This window comes from Vespa crabro, chromosome 18 (genome assembly GCF_910589235.1).
Source record: "Vespa crabro chromosome 18, iyVesCrab1.2, whole genome shotgun sequence".
NCBI lineage: Eukaryota > Metazoa > Arthropoda > Insecta > Hymenoptera > Vespidae > Vespa > Vespa crabro.
Window position 1 is genome coordinate 3003302 of NC_060972.1, and position 23115 is coordinate 3026416.

At 27.4% G+C, this 23115-nt stretch overlaps 3 protein-coding genes across 6 annotated transcripts in view; 1 reads left to right on the plus strand and 2 right to left on the minus strand.

Annotated features, from left to right (window-relative positions):
* Nucleotides 1–1269: 1269 nt before the first annotated feature.
* LOC124430360 (arf-GAP with coiled-coil, ANK repeat and PH domain-containing protein 2) lies at nt 1270–7540 on the minus strand. Its single transcript, XM_046976796.1, has 12 exons — nt 7278–7540; nt 7064–7121; nt 6908–6966; nt 6635–6808; nt 5918–6562; nt 5658–5837; nt 5462–5568; nt 5200–5383; nt 4266–5112; nt 4099–4198; nt 3880–4000; nt 1270–3774 (listed from the first exon to the last, which is right to left on the minus strand). Exons 1-12 carry the CDS (start codon nt 7328–7330, stop codon nt 3606–3608), a joined length of 2697 nt encoding a protein of 898 aa, XP_046832752.1. The 5' UTR covers nt 7331–7540; the 3' UTR covers nt 1270–3605.
* A 708-nt stretch (nt 7541–8248) lies between these two features.
* On the plus strand, nt 8249–15206 carry LOC124430300 (COP9 signalosome complex subunit 7). Of its 3 annotated transcripts, none has more exons than XM_046976640.1 (4): nt 8249–8346; nt 8717–9371; nt 9467–9641; nt 15089–15206. In XM_046976640.1, exons 2-4 carry the CDS (start codon nt 8724–8726, stop codon nt 15106–15108), a joined length of 843 nt encoding a protein of 280 aa, XP_046832596.1. In that variant the 5' UTR covers nt 8249–8346; nt 8717–8723; the 3' UTR covers nt 15109–15206. The 3 variants fall into 3 exon arrangements, with proteins under 3 accessions (XP_046832596.1, XP_046832594.1, XP_046832595.1); XM_046976638.1 differs by lacking the exon at nt 15089–15206 and adding an exon at nt 11731–12053; XM_046976639.1 differs by lacking the exon at nt 15089–15206 and adding an exon at nt 10721–11183.
* LOC124430299 overlaps nt 12225–23115 on the minus strand; it is a 157690-nt gene continuing 146799 nt past the window's right edge. For both annotated transcript variants that reach the window (XM_046976636.1, XM_046976635.1), the window contains 12 exons: nt 21285–21429; nt 18643–18894; nt 17770–17944; nt 17582–17688; nt 17090–17239; nt 16850–16983; nt 16495–16653; nt 16049–16215; nt 15543–15919; nt 15074–15225; nt 14761–14971; nt 12225–14435 (listed from right to left, as the gene is read on the minus strand). In XM_046976636.1, coding sequence (XP_046832592.1) covers nt 14218–14435; nt 14761–14971; nt 15074–15225; nt 15543–15919; nt 16049–16215; nt 16495–16653; nt 16850–16983; nt 17090–17239; nt 17582–17688; nt 17770–17944; nt 18643–18894; nt 21285–21429 — 2247 coding nt within the window. In that variant the 3' untranslated portion in view covers nt 12225–14217. The remainder of the gene's footprint in view (nt 14436–14760; nt 14972–15073; nt 15226–15542; nt 15920–16048; nt 16216–16494; nt 16654–16849; nt 16984–17089; nt 17240–17581; nt 17689–17769; nt 17945–18642; nt 18895–21284; nt 21430–23115) is intronic.

Consider the following 23115-nt stretch of genomic DNA (forward strand, 5'->3'; position numbering starts at 1 on the left):
TAAATAAAATATAAAAAATAAAAATAACAAAATATTAAATTCTGATAGCCATCTATTCAAATTAATTAGATAATATTATATGGAAAGAAGTGTTGAAAATCATGACTATTCATCATCAAGAATCATCGTTCCAATTGTGATATTCTTATATACGATTTAATAAGTAAGAATAAATGAGAATTAATAAGAAAAATAAAAAAGAAAAAGGAAAAAATTTATTATTTTATTTCAATTATCGATATAACAGATATGTTATTAAAGGTCTTATTATAGACTTCGTTTGAATTTTTTTGAAAATTCGATTAGAAAATTGCGATGGTTTCTTTTTATCCGACCGTCGATTAAGTAGATTACTACTTGTTACCGATTTCCGATAATTGCCTTTTCTATCGCCATATTCGATGAAGTTTATTCCTTCTATTGATATGTCGGTAATAGAAGTTTTCTGTTTTAACTTCTGTTGAAAATCTTACATTTCTATTTCTGTTTATCTGTCTATAATTCCTGTTTTACCAACTGATGAATGTCAGTAATAACATCCCTATTTTATCGACCGAATTTTGAATTTCTCCAAAATGTGATTAAGGCTGTTCATTAACTTTTATTCCTCTTTTTAATGTTTAAACAAATGTATTACTATTTAAATATTAGTTTATTGTACTCTCCGTACATTTGAGACTTTAGAAATTATTAAAATATTGTAGAAAATATTAATTTATAAATTCTCACATTTAAAAGAAAAGAATTTCTATGTTAATGCATTGGAATTCAAAAGAAAAATAACTCGAGATTGTTATGTACATTTTATGAGTTATATTAAATACTGTTTTTTTTTTGTTCTATTGAAATATTTCCATTATTACATCCATATTTTTGTCATATTGCAAATATTTTAGGAAGTGAGTAAAAAATTTAATTTATTGAATTTAAGACATGATCTATTCTATTTAATAGAATATATGTTACAATTAAGATATAAAAGATTCATTCCAAGTATCTGACAACTATAATTAAATTTACTGGTATATCATCAATACATAAGTAGTATTAATAATTACATTTAATTTCCATTTACTTGTAATAATTAAAGATATTAATGTAGATCATCATGTAAACTATGTATTAAAAAAAAAAAAAAAAAGAAAAAAAAAAAAAAAAAAAGCTATTAATGATCAGAATTATTTTACAGATTATGGAAGTTGTATACAATATTATACATTGAGTAATTATTATTTCTTACTATTAACAATCTATTTTTGTTCATATATATATATATTGCGATAATATTTATTATTATAAATATTCATATGTCTGTTTTCATTAACAGCAGTGTATACATAAAGATGTATAATACAGATCTTTGCAAAAAGGCAGTATCAACATTCATTGATGAGGATTGTGTACAATAATATATCAATCGCGTATAAAAATTATAATAAATTGTTATAAAATGTCATAAAATTTATTTTAATATAATAATAATATATATATGTCATTTCTCTATTAGGCTATTGGAATTTATAATGTACAAATCATGAATATAAAATGTCAGATAATTTTCGCCACTTAAAATAATTTTCTTATATGTTTTTCGTTTTTTTGTTTGTTGTAAAAAAAAAAAAAAAAAAAAAAAAAAAAATGTATAAATTGTCACAGAAGACTTTCCTATTTTGTATAAAACGTAAAAGAGTTAAACAACAGTCATTGCTTTAGTCTATATATATATATATATATATTTCTCTTCTGGGATTGTAAACTCTGCTGTAGATTTCAGATCTTTGACCTTAAGAATTTTATTTATTTATATATAATAATATGCATCTTATTATTATTTTTCTTATTTCTTTTCAATAGGAAAATTATTATAGATATAGAAATAATAATATTAAGGTAAAATCGCGAAGGGTAACTATCACTAATCTCATCTTAAATATTCTTTAATAAACATAAAATAAAAGTAAAATATAACGTAACTCGAGAGCATATTAATAAAATATCAGGTACCTTTATATGATGCGTACCTTTAGATGTAATTAAAATTTTTTTTTCTGTTTTTTTTCTTCTTTTTTTTTTTACATTTTTTCTAAAATTTTTTGTATTTTCTATAAATTTAGTTTATATATATTACGAATAGCGAAACATTTTTTTTTTATTTTTTTTTTTTTTTAATCTAATTTAAAGGAATGTAGCAAATATATATATTGTAATATCCTTAATATGATTTTCATAGAATATATCATACATGATAGCATAAAAATTGACACAAGAAAAAGCAATAGTACGCGGCGTTACTTATGAAATTAATTGGAGAAATTCTTTATAGTCATTATAGTGATAATTTGGAGACAAAAAAAAAAAAAAAAAAGAAAAGAAAAGAAAAACAAATAATAGAAATATTAAAGTATTGAAGATATAAATAAAATATAAATTAAATGGTATAATGTATGAATCATAAGTAAACAATAAAATCTTACCATATAATTTAGATGGTTATATAAGTACTTATTAAAAAAAAAAATACTAATCTACAATATTTTACTAATACGTTCTTATATACGAAGATATAATCGATATCTATTACAGTATAGGTCTCATTCGTTTAATACATTTTTAATTGGAATTTTTTTTTTTTTTTATAAGGAAGACTATATTAAAATATTCGAATATACTGTCAGATCCATAATTTAGTGTACAAATATTTTAACTTTTGGCATTTTACTTTACATGCACACAAAGTTAATTATGTATTAAAACATGCAAATGAATTGTGAATTATTATTAGAATTCTAACGTGAAATAATGACCTCTTATTTCTAATAATATCTATAACTAAATATCAATAAAATTCATTCTCACATAATACTGTACTATAATCAGTACAATTTTGTAATACACACATACACATATATATATATATATATATATATATATATGTATTTTTATATATATATATATATGTGTATGTATATATATATGTATAGATTAGAAGGTAGTAACATGCACATAAACTATGCATTTATATATGATATCAATAGCAAACATAGAAAGACAGTAAGTCTATAAAACTTAATCCTATGTATTGTTAGATCATTGAGCATAAAAATGGCAAATAACATGTATTCCTTTTAGAATGCAGTTTTGATTATTCATTACTTTCAATATTAACAATATATTAGGTACTGATAAATAGGCTTTTTTCTTCATGCTTTCTAACTGCAAAATGTATGTTATATAAATGACAGATCACATGCTCTTTGAAATCGTTATATGTTTATGAATAAAAAATAATATTTCTTAGTTTTATAATTTTATCAAGAAAAATAAAAAAATGGATCAGATAGCTTGAATATTATATAAATTTGATACCGATTTCTATGCTTACATGCTTTGAAAATCTCAGGTACCAATGTAAACGTTAAATAAATTTTCATTCGTCATTGGCTCTTTATGCATAGTTACTTTCTTCTTATTTCATGTTTTGTAAATACAAATATTTTATATTTTATTTATACTTACGTGCTTTCTATATTTCACTCGCATTACCCTGCAAACTGAAAGACAAATTGTTTATATTCATTTCTCCCACATTGACATTTAAACTTTTTTCATTCCGGTGAATGCGGAATATTGTTACTATCATTTCGCCGTTGTAATCGTTCTGGATGTGAACAAGCTAATTGACTAAAGTCGCGTACAACATCGTTAAATGTTTCATCCCCGGTAACGCCTATTTCAGAATCTTTCATCTCTTCGTTTAACAGTCCAAGTCGTAATCTATAAAATACATAATAATAATAATAATAATAATAATAATAATAATAATAATAATAATAATAATAATAATAAAATTTTCTTACTTAAAAATATATTTATACTTACAAAGTAACAATATCAGCATTAGCTTCCTTTACTGCAATCGATAAGGGCTTTACACCGCTTTCATCTTTAATATGTTGATCTGCACGATGTTTCAATAGCAAACATACTTGGGCCGTATGTCCTATACATTAAAAAATAATATATATATATATATATATATATATATATATATATATATATATATATATATTTAAATAAATCTATTGTTAGTAAACAAACCTAATTCCGTAGCTAAATATAAAGGAGTTTTTCCATCTGCATCTTGACAATTGATACGAGCACCATTTAATAGAAGATATTCGCAGGACATCACAGAACCCTAAATAAATGGAAATTAAGAATTATTCAGAAATAAATATTTGATAATTATTAAAGATTTTACGTACGCTTATTATAGCTTGATGTAAAGCAGTACGACCTCTATCGTTAACGTTTGACCATAATTTATCTGCTCCTGCAGCTAAAGCAGCACACATAACAGGTAGATTATGTGCAGCTGCTGCTTTATATAATAACATTTCAGGATGTAAATTTTCTATGTCTTCTTCATCAGCGAATTCTTCATCTTCACCAGCTGTTGAATCCTGATCTGAACTTAATTCTAAACTCCCATCGATCATTGATTTTGGTAGATCACATCCAAACATCAATACATCAGATAGCATAATTTTCTCAGTTTTTTGTATTTCCAAGTCATTATTTTTATCATTTGATATATCATTTATATCAGAGGTAATATTATCACATGCATTTTCTTCAAATTTCGACACATCCGTTTTAAGTACTTCTTCGTTGTTTGCTGCAGATTCCGAATCGATGATTTTACAAAGACTATTATTTTCATTCACGTCGTTATGGGTTTGAGTTAATATTTTTGTATATAGGGTAGAACTATTTTTTATATCAGTACTTGAATTGTCAGACATTGTAGAAACCGTATCCGTTTTTTGCGATATTGATTTCTCAACAGAATTTAAACTTTCTATTGATGTATGTTTACTGTCATCCGAACTTGAACACAAAGCACTCTTGGAAGAATTTAAAATAGTTTTGTTTCGATTTAAAGAATCAAGATCATAACTACGTGGCCTACGACGTAATTTACGAACGCTCCATTTACGAAAATGCATTTGTTCCTGATTAGGCGAATGCTCGTTTGTAATAATATTAGTTAAAGGTTTAACAAACATACGATCTACATATTTAGCTTTTATCCAGGCCTCGCGTATGTTGCTAGAAAAATAAAGATAATTATTTTTATAATGAATTAATCTGATAATAATAGATAAAGAAATCAAATTTAAATGATCCATTTTATACCTATTACATTTTGGTGTAGCTTTAATCATATTCGGAGGAATTGGTAACGCCTCGTATACGTTATTTACTACGGTATTACCTAATTCTGCCATAACTTTCAATATTTCTGGTTCCCAATCGTCTAATGTTAAAGAACGTACTTTGCTATAATGAACTCCAAGGCTCCTATGTACACCAGAACATTCTATAAAAAGAAAAAAAGAAATGCATATATTATAATATTATAGATAATTAAATTATATCACATGCAAATGGAATTTACCTATGCAAAGTGTAATTCCTAGATTAATACTAGCCCATCTTGAATTTGATCCACCGCAATCACAGCAAATATCATTTCCAGAAATCTTCAATAGTTGTTCCCATACTCTAAAAATAATAAAGGAATATTTTAGAATTTCTTTATTTTTTCATTATAAATTTTTACAATTATCATTTTAATATTATTTTACATTCACCTTGATTTAGGTTTAGATGATGGCCGTGATGGACATTTAACATCTCTTAATTGTAATTCTTGTGAACTAGTAGTAGATAAAGTACCCATGCCTCGTTGAATAGCAGCACCAATAGCTTGTTGCATAGCAGTTACCCATGCTAGATATGCTTCTTCGCTATCAGCTTGTAACATATGACTCCTATATTAAAATTATAAATAATAGATAAATGTGATAAGAATTATAGCAAACCAAGTAAATAGAATTATATTTATAGTTACTTTGTTGGACTCAATACTTCAAAGCAATTTCGTCTATCACAATCTACTACAGGTTTTACAGTACAAAGACGTAAATCTTCTTCCATGACGGTATAATCATCATCACCAGTACGTTTTTTATAAACAAGTTGATGATCTCTCAAACAGAACCATCTTCTATTCCACGTTTTAAATGCATTACTAGTTCTTTTAAATAAATAACCTTCCATCTTCGGATTACCAGGTATAGGCGAAGGAGTTAAATCTCTATTATTAACATAAATATGCCTATTCTCCATCTCCTTTTCAAGTTTATTAGAGTCATCTCTCATTCTAACAAGATCCTCGCTAAGATCTTTTAAAAATGAGTCCAAGTCTTGACCAAGATCACTACCTTGATGATAATAAGTTATACAAGCATGCATATAAGTAAGCAGAGAGCCCAATATTTCATGTCGTTTTCGTGTTTGTAACATCGTTAATGCATGTACATAATCTAATGCAGTATGGCGAAAACATGATCGTGTAGCTGATAAAATGTTCGAAGTTTCCTCGTATTCCGTGGGTCTTGATTTTGGAACTTGTGAATTACGATTTAAGGCTATATCTAAATCAGCAGATATTTTCTCAAAGTAATGACGTGTTTCCTTCACTTTTTTAATATCACTGTTAAATTAAATTAGACAAATAAACAATTCATCATTAATAACAATGATAAAATTATAATAAATAATTTACCTTTTCATAAATATATTCAGATCTTTGATGATAGTTCTAGATGCTTGATCTAATAATATACTGTGAAATTTATTCATTTCTTGCATAGAATGAATTAACTTATTTAAAAATGCCATTATATCTGGATCACTACTAAAATATAATGATAAGTCCCATAAGCTGTTGGTAAATTGACTGTAAAAATTAATTGATTTTATAATATGATTTTATAAAAATATAAGTACATAAAATGTCTTTTTTTTTTTTTTTTTAAATGCACTGGATCTTGCTAACCTTTGTTGTCCAACAAAAGTTTTTCCAGTTTCAATCATCAGGCTACAGTTCTTTAATACCTATGATAATATAAATAATGATCGTTTAAAGTCATATTTATTTAATGAATATAATATTGAATAAGAAATATAATATTAATCATAACAATATTAATACCTTATCCAATTTTTGTTCCAATATATCTATATTATTTTCAACTTCTTCAATGCAAGACCTAATAATGAAAGTTTATAATCATTCGTTGGATGATACTTCAAAACAATAATGATATTTATATGTTTCAAAAAATTGAATGTTATTTGAAAAAAAAAAAAAAAATAATACATATGCTTTGTTAATCATATAGAATTAATTACAATGTAATACTCACCGAAATTTTGGTGTGTCTCGCAAACACTCTTCGAATTCGATCAAAGGCTTCATTATAATGACTTTTATATCTGAATTTTAATAAGCACAGATTTGTTTGACGAATTACTATCTCGAGATTTTTCCCGTTTGTGATTTTCCATCAATCTTTAATATTCTATGGAAAAAAGTTTTAACGATAATTATGTTTCAACAAGTATCAAAGGACAACAAATTCTCCATTTTTCTGTCAAATACTACGAACGAAGTTAGAGGAAATTGCAACTTTTCGTCTTCCAGTGTTGACAACCTACGTAATTTCACAGATGTGCATCCTGTGCATAGGTACAAGAGTGTATATAAGTTTTTTAAATAAATATAATAGAAGAATTAATGTAACAATTAACGAGAACGTTTAGAATTAAATAAATAAAATATTGAATTATTTCTACAATGTTTACGTTTTAAACATTTATCGTATAACATGTGCCCAATTAGAAATATAATATCTAATTCAAATTAGTGATGAAATATTAATAATGGTAAAATAACATTGCACAAGAGAAATTATAATTTTTATCAGATAAGTATAGTTGCATGATCAAATATTTCTTTAAATAATATTAAAAGTGACGAATTCATTGTGCAAATGTAAAATAATATTATCTCTATTTATAATGGGCAATTTAACTTATAAGAAAGAAATTTTTTTTGAATTAATTTTTAATTTTACCGCTACTTGGCGACACTTGGCGGCACTGACTAATTGCTAAAATTTCAAAAGTGTAGTTAAACCGTAGGATAAAAAAAATAAATAAATTTGAAAAGAAAATTTCATTCTTTTTTACATTATACAAATTTGCAATAAATTTAGAATTATTTTTATTTTCATTTCTTTTTTCTTTTTAAATTTTTAATCCTGTATTTACTTGTGAAGTTAATACTTTTTTAAAAATGTAAACTTCATATATATATGCATACTTTTGTATACGTTCGAAGTTCAATCCATGCGCAATGAATTTGCGCATTTACGAAAAGGGTGAATAAGTGAAAAAATTTTGGTAAGATTTTCGGATAGTTAACTCAACGATGTAAGTTTGATATTTACAATATCATATATTATTTTAATTCGAGACAATTATTTAATAAGAATATGATAATTACATGTTTTCCTATACAAATGATTAGAAAACATGCATTACCTAACCTCTAATATTCGAATCATATAATGTCTTATCATATAATATCTTATACATACATTTTATATGATAAAATATATGTATTTTTCATTTTAATTTCTATCTTTCCAATTATCTTAGTCTTTAATCTTATCTTGCAATCATAATTGATTATTATTATATTTAATATATTTTAAAAAAGAAAAGATATTGTTCTTAATGTTTTACTATGCATACATAATATAAATATTAATGAATATTTTAATAAATCTTTTGTAAATAGATTCAAAATGACTGGTGGTACATCCACCGAAAAGTCAACAAGTAATCCTCTGGAACAATTTGTGCTGCTTGCAAAAACAGCTAAAGGTGCAGCAGCTTTGGAATTAATACGTCAAGCTGTAGAAACACCGGGAGTTCATGTCTTTGGTGAATTACTGGATATGCCAAATATAAAGGAATTGGAAAGTGGTCCATATGTTCAATATTGGAATACATTAAATTTATTTGCATATGGTACATATAAACAATATTTAGAGAATAAAGATAAGGTTCTGGAATTGACTCCTACGCAAAAAAAGAAGCTTCAACATCTTACAATTGTAACACTTGCAACTAAGTCTAAATGTATACCTTATTCTATCTTGCTTGAAGAACTTGATATAAAAAATGTCAGAGATCTAGAGGATTTAATAATAGAAGCTATATATGCAGACATAATACATGGTAAATTAGATCAAAAAAATTCTCAATTGGAAGTGGATTATGCTGGCTTAGGACGAGATGTTAGACCCGGTGATGCAGGAGTAGTAGCAGAAACTTTATCTGCTTGGGGTGAAGCTTGTGACGCTGTTTTAGCGTGCATCGAAGAACAAGTGACACGTGCAAATGTAGAAAAACAAAAAGCCACTTATCACAAAGAAAGAATACAACGAGATGTAAGTGATATTCTGAACATATTATTAAAGATTTCTGCTTAAATGAATTCATAATTTGTATAATTTTATTAAATATCTTGGTTAATAAATTGTAGATTGCCAATATAAAGAAATTGCTGGCTGCTCAAGCTGGTGGTGGTGGAGTACAAGAAGCTGATGTAGCAGGAGGTAGTTCTAGTGCAGGTGGCAGTGAATCTGGTAGAGAAGCTTTACCGGTGCTACCAGATCTAAAGAAAAAGCAACAGAAGGTGAAATGTCTCAGAGGCAGTGGTAAGTTTTGGAAGACCTAAAGTTATTTATCAACTTGTATACAACGTGTGACTTTCTTATGATAGGGTTGTAGTATATTGTGTGCCTTGTACTGCATTTATTTTGCAAACTTCTATTGAAATTTATATTTCTTATAACATGCAATGATTTTCTATTATTGATATATAAATATGTTAAATTGGAGAGGGGAAGGGAGGGAGGGAGAAAAAGAAAGATAGAGAAAGGGAGAAAGAGGGGGGGACAGAAAGAGAAAGAGAGAAGAGCAAGAGTTCTCTATCTCTTATTGCGAATAGTTATTATTATATTTATAAAATGGATAAATGACAGGAACTACTTAAAAGTTTGCAAAGATGCATGTACAAATTCTTGAATATATACATATACACACACATAAAATTTGTGTGGAATATAATTTATTGTGTAATATTAATCTTAATTTGTAAATTTTGTTTTTGCAATAACATTAGAAATTGAAACTTCTAATTTCTTAAAATGATTTAATTTAAGATAAAAATAAGAGGATTTAAATATGGGGTAGTACTAAAGAACGAATTTATTAATTAAGTGCAATATTGTGATTGAAAAAGTTAAAAATTATTCATATATAATGATGAAGTATATATTAGTATAGATTCATGGACTGATATGAATAAGTAACATCTATGCACATTATGTGGGATTCATTATAAAAAAAAAAGTATGCAAATACCACTGAAAAATTGTAATAATGTGATTGGGAAAATTATCATATATGAGATACATCGAAAGTCTACTTAATGATATATACTGATTGACCCACTGATAGTGACGTGTTTTTGGTAAAATTCATATCTTGGTTTGCATGTTTTAATTTGGCAAATTTGAGAATTGGCTTCTATGAAGCGAATGAACATTGCAATTTTCATTCTTGGTTCTTAAACAGCACTGACACAAATGTATGTAATAGTGAATGATTTGGGAAGTCAACGAGTTAGTTTGCTTGTTGTCCAATAAATGGCACAGATTTAGTGATGAACATGTCATGATTATTCATGCGCAAAATTTTTTATCTAACAATAAGACATTCTTTTTTTTTCTAGGAAGACAGAATATATTCTGTGGGATTTAAAATGTTTAGAAACTTGTACAGTTCATTAATACTATCAGTATTAATACTACAGTTCATTAATACATATATCATTTTTTTTTTTATTCAGACCAAAGCTTATTTAGATTGATAGAATTTATAGTCCACATCTGATATTGTACAACTATTGTTATCCAATCTAAAAATAGCATGTCCAAATGATTGATTAGTGTTCGTTCGGTCATATCGAGATACCTCATTTTTTTATGTGCTGAAATTTGATACAGATACAAAGTCTTTAAATTGTTTAGTGTTCGGAGAAATGTGTAATTAGATCAGCAGATAGTTTTTGATGAAAGGTTCTATGTCAAGAAGGGTAAAACCTCAACACCATTGATGTAGTTTAGCTAATACAAATGTCAGTATAATTTTAAAAGCGTTGTAATTGCTAATGGAATAAAAAGTAATTTATTTTAGTGAGGCTTTTCTATTTCTCTAATCCCCTGGTGCCTCTCCTTTATGTCCACAGAATGAATAGTCATTAAATCAGAGTTTTCATAGGTTTCTCAAGGATCAGTCTTATTATTATTTGAGTGATGTAGAAGATTCATCAATTTTAATAGATTATAGAATTTGATAGTATTTGGCAAGAAATATAGAGGATGATAGAGAGAGAAGTTTGAAATACATTTAGCTTTCCGATGGTGTCCTTTTATTTCAAATCTTTCCAGATTATTGTTTCTATTTAATATACATTTTATTAATAGACAATAGTAGTCTTCGTATTAGTGATAGTGCTGATGAACTAAGGAAAGAGTGCGCCATTAATTATTAATAAGTTGAGGTGTGAATCATATTGAATTGTTCCTGTCCATTCGTTAATACTTGAAGTTTATCCTCAAGATAATCATATTCTTTTTTTTTTTTTTTTTTTTTTTTTTTCTTTTGGTGTTCTTTAACTCTCTTTTAACGTTGTATATTTATTGAAAAGTTACAAACCATAAGACTGATCGGCATTTTCAGGATCTACAGACACATTTTTAGGATCTACTGCGGCATTTTCAGGATCTACAACGCCATTTTCAGGATCGTCTACGTCGCGAACTGATGTCGATCGGCCGTCGGTGAAGAAATTGGGGTGATCGGAGAACGAGTTAGGGTGATTAAATTAGAGGAAAACACATATGGGGATTTCGTTCGACGGTGTATCTCGACGTCTCTATTATATATAAATTTTATACTTTAACAAATAAATTTCATCTCTAAAATGTTTCATATATATTTATTGTAAGTTGCAACACTTTTGGTGTGCACGCATAACAAATAAAAACTATACTAAGAGTAAAGATTCTTTTAATCTCTTGTTTCACCGATAGAGAAAGACCAACGTTCGGTGAAATTTGGATAACAAGATAAATGCAGACGTCAAAAAATGAATTTATTTGTTAACTTATTCTTTATATTTTATTATTTCTTCTTTCTTTCAGAAACATACTCACATCATTCGTCATTTTTTCTTTCTTTTTTATCTTTCTCCCTCTCTTATTTTTCTATCTTTTTTTTTCTTTTTTTTTTTTTCTTTTTTTTTTTTCTTTTTTTAATTCGAAAAGTTTCAGATAAACGTAACGAAATCACAGAAATTTGAATCGATTTGCGTCGAGGATTCGTTGTAAGGCGAATTCAAAATAACAAGCATTCGCGAATAAAAATTTTTTCGATATACACATATGTATGTATGTATGTATGTATGTATGTACGTATACGATTAAAAGTACAATTAAAATTCTATCTCGTTCGCATTATAAATTAGAAATGTTTCGTGAGATCTAATGAGAATGCATTTCCTATATGTATTTACAAATTATCTTTTGGTTTCTTCTTTATTTTTCTACAACGAATATATTTCTTTTTAAATGTTTTACAATGTCAAGGAAAAATTGTTGGAAAGATCAATGCTCGTTAACGTTATAGATCATTTTTCTTCGAATTATTTCATACCTATTGTGTTTGCATATAACTCTGATAAGAATAAGCATATTGTTTTCTAAGTCAGAATGTAATATCCTTAATTTTTTAATGTTAACATCGATTATATATATATATATATATATATATATATATATATATATATATATATGTGTATATATTATATACAAAGTGTTTCTCTTTTATATACAGAAGATGAGAACAATAGATCTTTATCGCCGCTGTGGATATGGCACGGGAATCAGTTTATACAAATATTACAATTATTTTCAAAGAAATATATCCTAATTATATATATATATTTTTTGGCAACATTCTAGAATAAAACATATCTACGTATATGTTTTATATTTTCTCCATCTTTTTTATTTCGCCTTTCTCTTTCTCTCTCTCTCTCTCTCTCTCTCTCTCTCTCTCTCTCTCTCTCTCTCTCTTTCTTTTCCTCTCTCTTTCTCTTTCTTTTCTTATTATATAAATCAATCAATTCGATTCAATATCGACAAATATTTACAAACGTAATTCTCTCAATAACATTAGCATAATTGTGCATGATATTATGGCATGAATTGTGGAACGCAGGAGAAGATTTTTCTCTTATATATTATATACACAGAAGAGATACAAAATTTTATTTAGTTACGTCTAAATCACAGAGCAACTTAGAGCATCGATCTCTTCAAAAGTGTGACTTCGTGTTATTTATTATTTATTATTTATTATTTATTATTTATTATTTATTATTTATTATTTATTATTATTATTATTATTATTATTATTATTACTATTATTAGTTAATATTTCGATTTATTCACTTTATTAAATCTTTTTCTTATTAGATTTATATAGATGTTGAAAATTCATTTGGCGATTTACAAACGCCTCATGTCTAATCATTGATATATACGTACATATTTACGCGTCCATTCATCATCACAGTCACCTTTAAATTCTAAACGATGAAACATTAATTATTAGATTTATTCCTTTTTAATATTTACAAATCTGTCCAATTTTTTTCTATGGTCCATGATTTCTTTTCTTTTCCTTTCTCTTTGTTTTTTTTATTTATTTATTTATTTATTTTTTTTTTTTAACGCAGGATAAACAGATTCTTTATATATAGAAAGATTGAATTATCAAGAAAAACTTGTTAGATGAGATTTCTTTTATATTCAAATCCACTATATTCATTGGAATATTTACTTTTTCATTGGAAAAATCGATTTTCTGTTTTTTTTTTTGTTTTTCATTATTTTTTATTTATTATTTTTTTCTTTTCCCCATATATTTTCATCGAAAATTTTTTAATGAAAATTTCGTCCATCATTAATGCAATAAATGACACTTTTAGAATTTTTCTAAAGTCATGAAAAAAATTGCTCGTCATATAATTAATATCCTATAATTATTTCGTTTTACAATTATCTAAGAGTATTGGATTCTTTTTGTTTAGACTATTACAGGCTTCTTCGAAATCGGTTTTAAATTAGCCGCAACGATTGGCATTTCAACGATATCGTTTTGCTATAAAGTAACATCCTTTTGATTGACAGGTCCATTTCCTATTTTCGTATTATTCGTTTGTCTCGTTGTTGTCGCATTTTCTTTCGATTCTTTGTCAATACGATGAACACCATCGTTCGTTTCCTTTTCGTTGTTATTCGATTGGGTTTGCGTTGCACGTGAAACAAAAGTGGGAGCCGATTTTCCATTCTTCCGTTCCTTCAGTTCTAACTCGTAATCTTTAAATATAAAAATATTTGGAAATTAATTTGGAAATTAAACTATTTGTTAATGTATATTAATATAATTTATATATATTATTTTTATAAATAATTTTAATAATGAATATAAATATAATTGAAAAAGTATATATACATTAAATATTTTTAAAATATTATATATATATATATATATATACACGTGTGTGTGTGTGTGTGTGTGCGTACATGTATAAATTATTTAATTTGAAAAGAATTTATATTTCATTTGCATTGAAATAAAAAGAAACTTATAAATAAAATATATATTTGTATAGATAGGAAAATATAAACAATGGATGTTTACATTCGCTTTGCGTAGAACAGTCCATAGTTTTGATGATATGTTTTTTAACGGCTTTGTTTTGATCACAAGTCACAGCGGTTAATGTAACAGGAGCCATCATGCTCGAAGCATTTGTACCAGTTACAGCTGAGCTTTTGGTAGTATTGTAAGGTCTTGATGGCATTATATTCTGTCGAACGTTTCTCTCCGGTCGAATTAAAATAATATATAACTGTAATTAAGAAATTTTATATAAATCAATTTGATCGATTTATTTAACGATACTTTTAGAAATTATATATATGTATATATATATACATTTTTTTTTGTTTACCTTTGGTGTGAACAGACATGCAATTGTCACCGTAGCAGAGAGACTGATGGTCACCGACATCGAAGTGATCCTCAATGCGACATGATTACCAGTACCAAAATAAAGTGGAACAAAGGCTAGCCATATAACGCAGGTAGTGTACATAGTAAAGCCTAATTAAATGATTATTATGTTATTTATATTTCATTTATTATATAAACTGTGTTAACTCTAATCTATCTTGTGTGTGCTTTAAGAGATAATAATAATAACAATAATAATAATAAAAATAAACGAGCTTACACATAATGTCTAACTAAAAAATTAATATTATAAATATATATATATGCATGTTTTAAATTATGATTAATAATAATAATAAATATTTCTTAATAAACATTTATTTAAATTAAAAAGCTTACACGTAATATCTAATTGAATAATTTATATGTTTATCTGTATTTCTTCTAGATAATCATCACTTACTTACCAATATATTTGCTTTCGTTAAAAGCTTCAGGAATTTTTCTCGTGAGTACCGCATAAATGGTGCAAACAACTATCAGCATAATAGGATATGCAAAGGCAATCATATAGCTAGCATCGATATAGCTATTGCAAACAAGCAAATTATCCTCTTTAGTAGGATAATGATGCATCGCTTTAGCTGGATCGATAACAATCCATACACCGTTAATAAGTATCTGTACCGCTACTAAACCGGAACAAATGAACAATTGAGATCTTGGTGATATAAATGACGGTCTCTTGGCACTGTGTTTTCCAGCGTTAAAAATTCTTGATATTCGATTTGTTTTTGTCAAAAGTGCTGCATAAACTACGGTAAAGCAAAATCCAGCACCGAATCTGTAGGAAATGATTTGGTTAGATAGAAGATCTATCTATGTCCGAATAAAAGATCTTACTTGTAGATTTGAAAGCTATGTATATACATATTTCGAATAGCATCGGGAAGATGCGTTGAAGTTAACTTACCTTTGAATACTGCAAACAAGATTGGTAGGTCTGAGTACTAGAGCAAACGTGACCAGGTAGCAGAGTAAGATACCAGTGAGAAGGACGTAAGAAAGTTCTCGACCGGAAGCACGAACGACAGGGGTGTCGTTATGTTTTAGGAATACACCGCAGACGAATAAAGTCACCTAAGAAATTTCAAAAAAAAAAAAAAGAAAAAAAAAAAAATAAAAAAGAAAGAAGAAAAAAAAGAAGAAAAAAAAAGAAAGAAACAGAAAAAAATATTTAACACCCTTTTCGAACTATTTATTTGACCTTCGAAACTTATTTTTGTTACATATTTTATTGCAAAAACATGTTATAATAATATATTACTGATTATGTTGATACTCGGATATAGATACAACTACGATAAATATTTTATCAATGAACTATTTTTGATTTTTAATGAAAAGATAAATATTTACTAGTATTCCAACAGAGGAGAAAGACATAGCACCAATAGCCCATCCACTTTCGAGTCTTAAAAATTCTTCGGGTATTTTGCTACAAGTAGAATGAGTTTCGTCTGGTACCGTTCCTTGTTCACAATTTTTGCATTGTGTTTCATCGTTTGGATGTCTTATCTGTTTAAAACATATGAATACAATTAATTTACAATTTTTAACACTTTTCACATTACATCGGTACGATTGATTTTATAATTATTTAGATACATTTGTAGGATAGTAATTTACGATAGAATTTTTATAATAGTTCTTTTCTTCTGTTTGCTTTTTTTTTTTTTTTTTTTTTTCTTTTTCGCTATGAATATCGGACTACCTGATATTGAGAACAATTAAAACAGTGCCAACAGCAACTTTCACCCTCGACATATTTTTTCGCTTGGCCTACTTCACATGGCAAGGAACAAACGCTTTCAGGTGTTTGATTGTGTCCCAGCTTAAATTGAACCACTGGAACAAATACATGAACGAGCACACTGTATCCAATGTGTACGGTGTTCCTAAAGGGATAGCAAATTGAGAATGTTCTCTGGAATCCTTTGCAATGGTAGCTTACTAGACATGTTTAAATGTAGTACTCCCTCGAGATATTTGCCAACGCGTATCCACTTGTAGACACCAGGTTCGGTTTGTTTGAAGTGTATGATGTTATATCTTGCCGGTCCATCACCATTCTTATCGAATCGAAATTCATCACCGCTCAAACCTTTGAAAAAATAGACATTCGAAGGATATATAAAAGAATTCATAATAATTGTTTTCCGTTTTGTTATATTAAATCGGCCAAATAAATTAATAATATCGAAATTATATTGAAATAAATAAAATTATATTTTCAACACATTTTATTTAAAATATCGACACTTATTTATTTACCAACTGAATACTATAATATATTACTAATTTATATTGTTTATTTAGATATAAAATATTGAACGTTCTAATATTAATTATTTGTCGATTCAACGCATGTCTGTATTCATTGTGCATTCATTTTAGGAATGCAATGCTTTTAGGAAACTAATTCTTGGAAATCAACGTAACTCACCTTTGAAATCCACTTTGCGTAGATACTTTAAAAGCTGTACTCCTTTGGTTGGTTTCATTTCATCACACAATCCAACTTTACTACCGCAATAATCTTTATGCATGTCTCTGTGAAATAGGATAATAATTTTTTTTTTCTTTTTAAACGTTCCTTGTCATATTTAATTAATCAATTTCGATTAATCGTACCGAAATGCATAGGCAAAGGCCATTACAGCGTCCGATACGAATTGCAATTGATCCTCGAAGACTGTGTTCTCTTTGGTAAGTCGTTCCTGGGTGTTACAAACATTCGTGTATTTTTTATTGTATGGTGTCAAAGAAGAATTCGGATAACGGCATTGAAAGTGATCTTCCCAAAATTCTGAAACGTTGAAAAGAAATTTTATAAAATGTCTTTTTGTTATTTACAAAAGGAAAAAGAAAGAGAAAGATAAGGGATTGATCGACTTACAAGTATATAATTATCTGTATATACCATTTCGTTTGTCAATAAGTAATTTTTGAATTTGTGACAAAAAATATCGAACACAATGTTATTTGCTTCGATATAAAAGATAAAAAAAAAAAGAAAAAGAACTAAAAATTCCAATATCATTTATTGGCCAATTCGATATAAACAAATTATGCTCTCTTATTAAATACACATACTCTTCTTTCATTCACACACATGGTCCAGATATTAAGAAACATAAACAACAAAATAAGAGATTGAAATTGGTATATAAAAAATTGATAGAAAATAATAATGATATTATAAAATGATGCTAAAGATGAATGATTTGTGAGAAAGGAGAGGGGGAAAAGAGAGAGAGAGAGGGAGAGAGAGAGAGAGAAAGAAAGAGAGAGAAAGAGAGAGAAAGAGATCAAAGAGGAGGAAGTGTTCGTTAATTAAAACTGTGCGGTATACGTCACGCAGCCGTATCACGTAGCACGAAAAGGAACGAAACGATGGATGAATACCTAGGTACATAGCGTGGTAGCACGTAAAGCTATTTCGTTTTAAGGAGTTGCCGGGAAATGTTGTTTGACGAGGGATATACCTGCCTAACTTTCACTTACCAACGAACCAGGGGTTTCTCCTGTTGTTCTCGACAGTGAGATTTAGGAAGTATTCCTCGAAACCCCCGACAGGATTCGCTTGGGGTTGAACCGACAGTGTACCTTCAACTTCTGCTTCATTACCATTGCTTACCAAACCTCGTGCGCTCCATCCATCGCTGCCTATCCAAGAAAACGCACCAGTCGCGTTACAACGTCTGACAGCTCTCATAACCCCTGCTACTTCTTGGTCCGATCCAAATATTATACAACCTGTTATAAAAGGAACATATTTTTTTTTGTATTTTTTTTTTGTTTTCTTTTTTCTTTTTTTCTAAGATCTAATCGTCCGCATACATTGTTAATATACCTTGTCAATTTCTTCCTACAGTTCGTAATAATTTATATGTTGTCATTTTTTTTTTTTTATATCGTTATTTAAGATCTTATTTAAGATCTTCTCTTATTGATTTCTTATTGAAGTTTGTTATAACTTATGTTATCTTGAGTCAAGTTGTAAAATATAATTGGTAAGAGTTATAAATAGAGTTAAGATTTATACGCGGCTTTGTTGATTTCTTGCTGAAGTTTATAATAATCAATTTTATAATTTTATTAAGTTTTAAATGTTATATTGCATGTAGTGTAGTTAATATAGTTGTACTTTGAATTTAATAATTTTATTATCTTTTTAACACGAATTAAATTTGCTCGAGTCTGCCTATCTCATTTTAGTAATAGTTTACACGTATCGGATTTTCATTTATCGGATTATTTTCTACGAAGTTTAAATGCATAGCGTTAATAATTAATTAAAAGAGATGTTAAAAAAGAAAAAAGATAAGGAAAAGTGAAAGTATTCTTCGTAAATTATATACGGGATGATCCTTCATTGCTTAAATTCCAGTGGGAATCGATCCTGTTGGTTAACAGAGCCGTCATCAATGTAGAAACGAATCCTCTATTTTATGGAATACACGAGCCAATTTTAAAATATCTCATATATCTTATTTATCCAGCGCAATATTCCAGAATTACTAGAGCTTGAAAATTAACATTCCTATGTGCTTTTTACAATTTATTTATTTATTTATTTTTTCTTTTATATCGAACGGCTAAATTCCCGTTTAAACATTTGCATTTTGTATATCTCGTATATTGAATTTTTCAAAATATTCGTAAAAGATATATTTTTGTCAAACAACTCAAATGTATTGTTTCTATAATTAATGTGAAAATACATGCTTTTATTTCGATATTCACGCATTAATAAATAATGCGTGAATATCGATAATATCGAAATAATACTTAAATGTATAATAATTATATTGATATTATTTACTACGTTCATTTTTTCATTACATTTTTTCATTACAACGACCGCTTGAAAAACGTTTTATTCATTTTTTCCCCCTAGCAGGCATTAATACGCGTTATATTCATTTTACTTATGTACAGGGTGCAATGGGGTAGTACGCGAAGCAATTTATTTCCGTAAAAAAGTCATTTTTACACAGGCTCATCCTTGTGATATCTTTTCTCTCCATTAGTCTATTTTATTTTTATTTCCTTTTTTTTTTCGGCTTCTCTATCCGTTCAGTATTGTGAAAATTGAAAATTATAGTCCTTCGCATTCCCTAAAGTTATAATGCATCTGGTTTTATATCTTTTAATTTATGCACAGTGGATGATATACATTCGCTTTTATAAAATACAAGTTATAATCTAATGAGATCAATTATCGAATTGAATTTATTCCGGTATAATATTTTCACATAAAATGAAGGAAGTGAAAAGAGAATTTCATTTTCTTCTAGGAAAACGTAATATTTCAGTTGATTTTCTAAATTAAGGAATAACATCTATTTTTAACAGCAAACTTTCGTGTTTGTCTCATTTATGGAACCAACCATGACGAGATAGAAGTTGAATTTCAAGGAGTTGCAATCAAAGGAGAGAGGAAAATCGTACGTGAAAGTTGTTTAAAACTAGTCTCTCTTCCTTCTGGGCTCATTGCAATTTCGCCTTTATATATACGAACGTTGAGTATAATCAAGTAGATTTTTATAGATACCGAATGATTCCTCTTTTTTTTTTTTCTACGACGCAATAGAATTTTATTTCTATTTCATTTGTGTGTGATTCACGAAATATTTCGTACATGCACATATTTTTTATATTATCCTACTTTTATCGGTGCAAAGAATTTCATTTATGTTGACAATAAGATATTTTATATATATATATATATATACCCCGACCTTCTTACGAGTTTTTATTTTACATATTAATTTTATTTTACATGTTAACTTTTTATTAAACGTTGTACTATATTAAATTAATCAATAAGTAATATCGAAATTTTTAATTAAATAATATTGAATATATTCGGTATAAAATATTGCATATTTCGACATTAATTATTGGCTATAATATAATATTAGGTTGGTCGATAAGTAATGTTGGAATTTTTTATAAAAAATAAAGATACAGTGTTGTTTATTTATTAAATATAAAATAATAAAAATTTTGACATATACATTATTTATTAACCAATCTAATATTGTTAATTTTTCTATCGCAAATAACAATGGAATTCAATTACTTAATTCTGCAAATAATAATAAATTATTTTTATATTTTATGTAAATTAATTTTCTTACCTTTAGCACGTGGTTTGGTCAATAATTTAAGAACAATATTATCATAAGCCGTTTCTTCTGCCACTCCAGAATCTTTAACTAATTTCTCTTTAACTGCAATGCAAATGTCGTTCTTCGTTAATAATTCCTCAAGTTCTTCGAAAGCCTGTAAAGAAAGAAATGACATTTTTTACGATAGAACTTTTTTCTTTTTTTTCTTTTATGTAGAAAATTTAGATTATATATTCTTATATATTCTTCCTTTATAATCATTATTAGAAAATCGAAAGAAAAAATACAAAGGGTTTGGCGTGTATACACGTACATAGAAATATGAAAAAGTAGTGAACAAAGGAATATCTAGTATTTTGATTTTTCTCAAAAAAAAAAAAAAAAAAAAAAAAAAAAACAGATGAAAAGATTTCGTTATATTTACGAACAAAGATTGATGCTTTTAAATTCAAATATAATTGAAGAGAATTGAATTTTATAAATGTAAAAGTGTCGAAGTATGAAGTCAGCTAATGATATATAAAATATTAGTATTTTTAAGTCGATGCATTTCATGAAATTTCGACGAAGTTTAGGAATCCTTCTCTCTCTCTCTCTCTCTCTCTCTCTCTCTCTCTCTCTCTCTTTCTCTTCATTTTATTCGTTTTCTTTTTATGTGAATTACTTTTGCGCAAGTACCGTCCTTTTTATTTCGTTGTTGCAAGTTATTTTTCTTTTAAAATGCTTTTAAAATGCAGTAGTATTATTCCTTACAGTGTAAAACCGGTACTCTATTTTTTTTTATGGTTACTTAAATGCAACAAGTGATGTTGCGCATTCGAAAGTTGTCTTTTTTCCCATGTATCTTGGATTACTTTCATGAAGATTTTCTCGTATAATATAGAAAAATTTCTTACCTTACCTAATGTACCTTATTTTTTTTTTTTCGTATTTTCCTTTATATATGTATATAATGACATATTTTTCTTTTTTAATAAGAAAAAGGAAGGTCACACAAGACGAAGTATACAACGAATGAATAAACGCAAAGTATTATATATAGAAGAGGGTTCACTTAAAAGCATGAAACATTCCAAAAATTATTCTTTTAAAAATTTCTCGATAAAACATAGTCTCTGAGTCCTTTGGGAACAAAAAGTGCGAAAATATTATGGTTAGACTTAACTCTTCATGAATTTCCACGATTTCTTTTTTCTTTTTTTTTCTTTTTTCATTTTCCTTTCTCTTATTTTTCATAATATTGTAGTTTCCGCGATTGCGTAAAAATATTTCTTCACATTTAACGATGATATATGGCGTTAAATAAGCGATATTGATCCAAATAGAATTCTTGAATTTTCGTGGTGTTTTTTATTTCTTCTTTTTTTTTTTTTTTCGAACAAAAGAGATTTTTTCGTCAAAATTCAGCTTTTATTTTGCGTTAATGAACGTAGATCTATATATACATACATACATATATGTTTGATTAAACATTCTCGAACGAATAAGAAAAATCGATTGGAAGAATTGGAGCTTATAATGACGAGGAGAAGAATTTTTCAAAAGTGGGAACCATGCTTTTTCTTCTTTCTTTCTATTTCTTATAATCGATCGAACGAAATCGAGTGTATTCTGGGCGTTTTCTAAGCTAGGACACGGATGTCTGCTTAAGCGAGTGGAAAAGCGGCGTGCATAAATCAATGAGTGCCCAATATCTGGGTCAGTGGTCTCTATTCTCCTCGTTTACCCTTTTCCTTCTTCTCATTCATTTCTTACCTACGAGGAGTCTCTGTTTATTGTCTTTCCTTAGCGAAGCGAGCGACGTTTCGTGATAAATTACAAGTAGTACCAAACAGGAAAG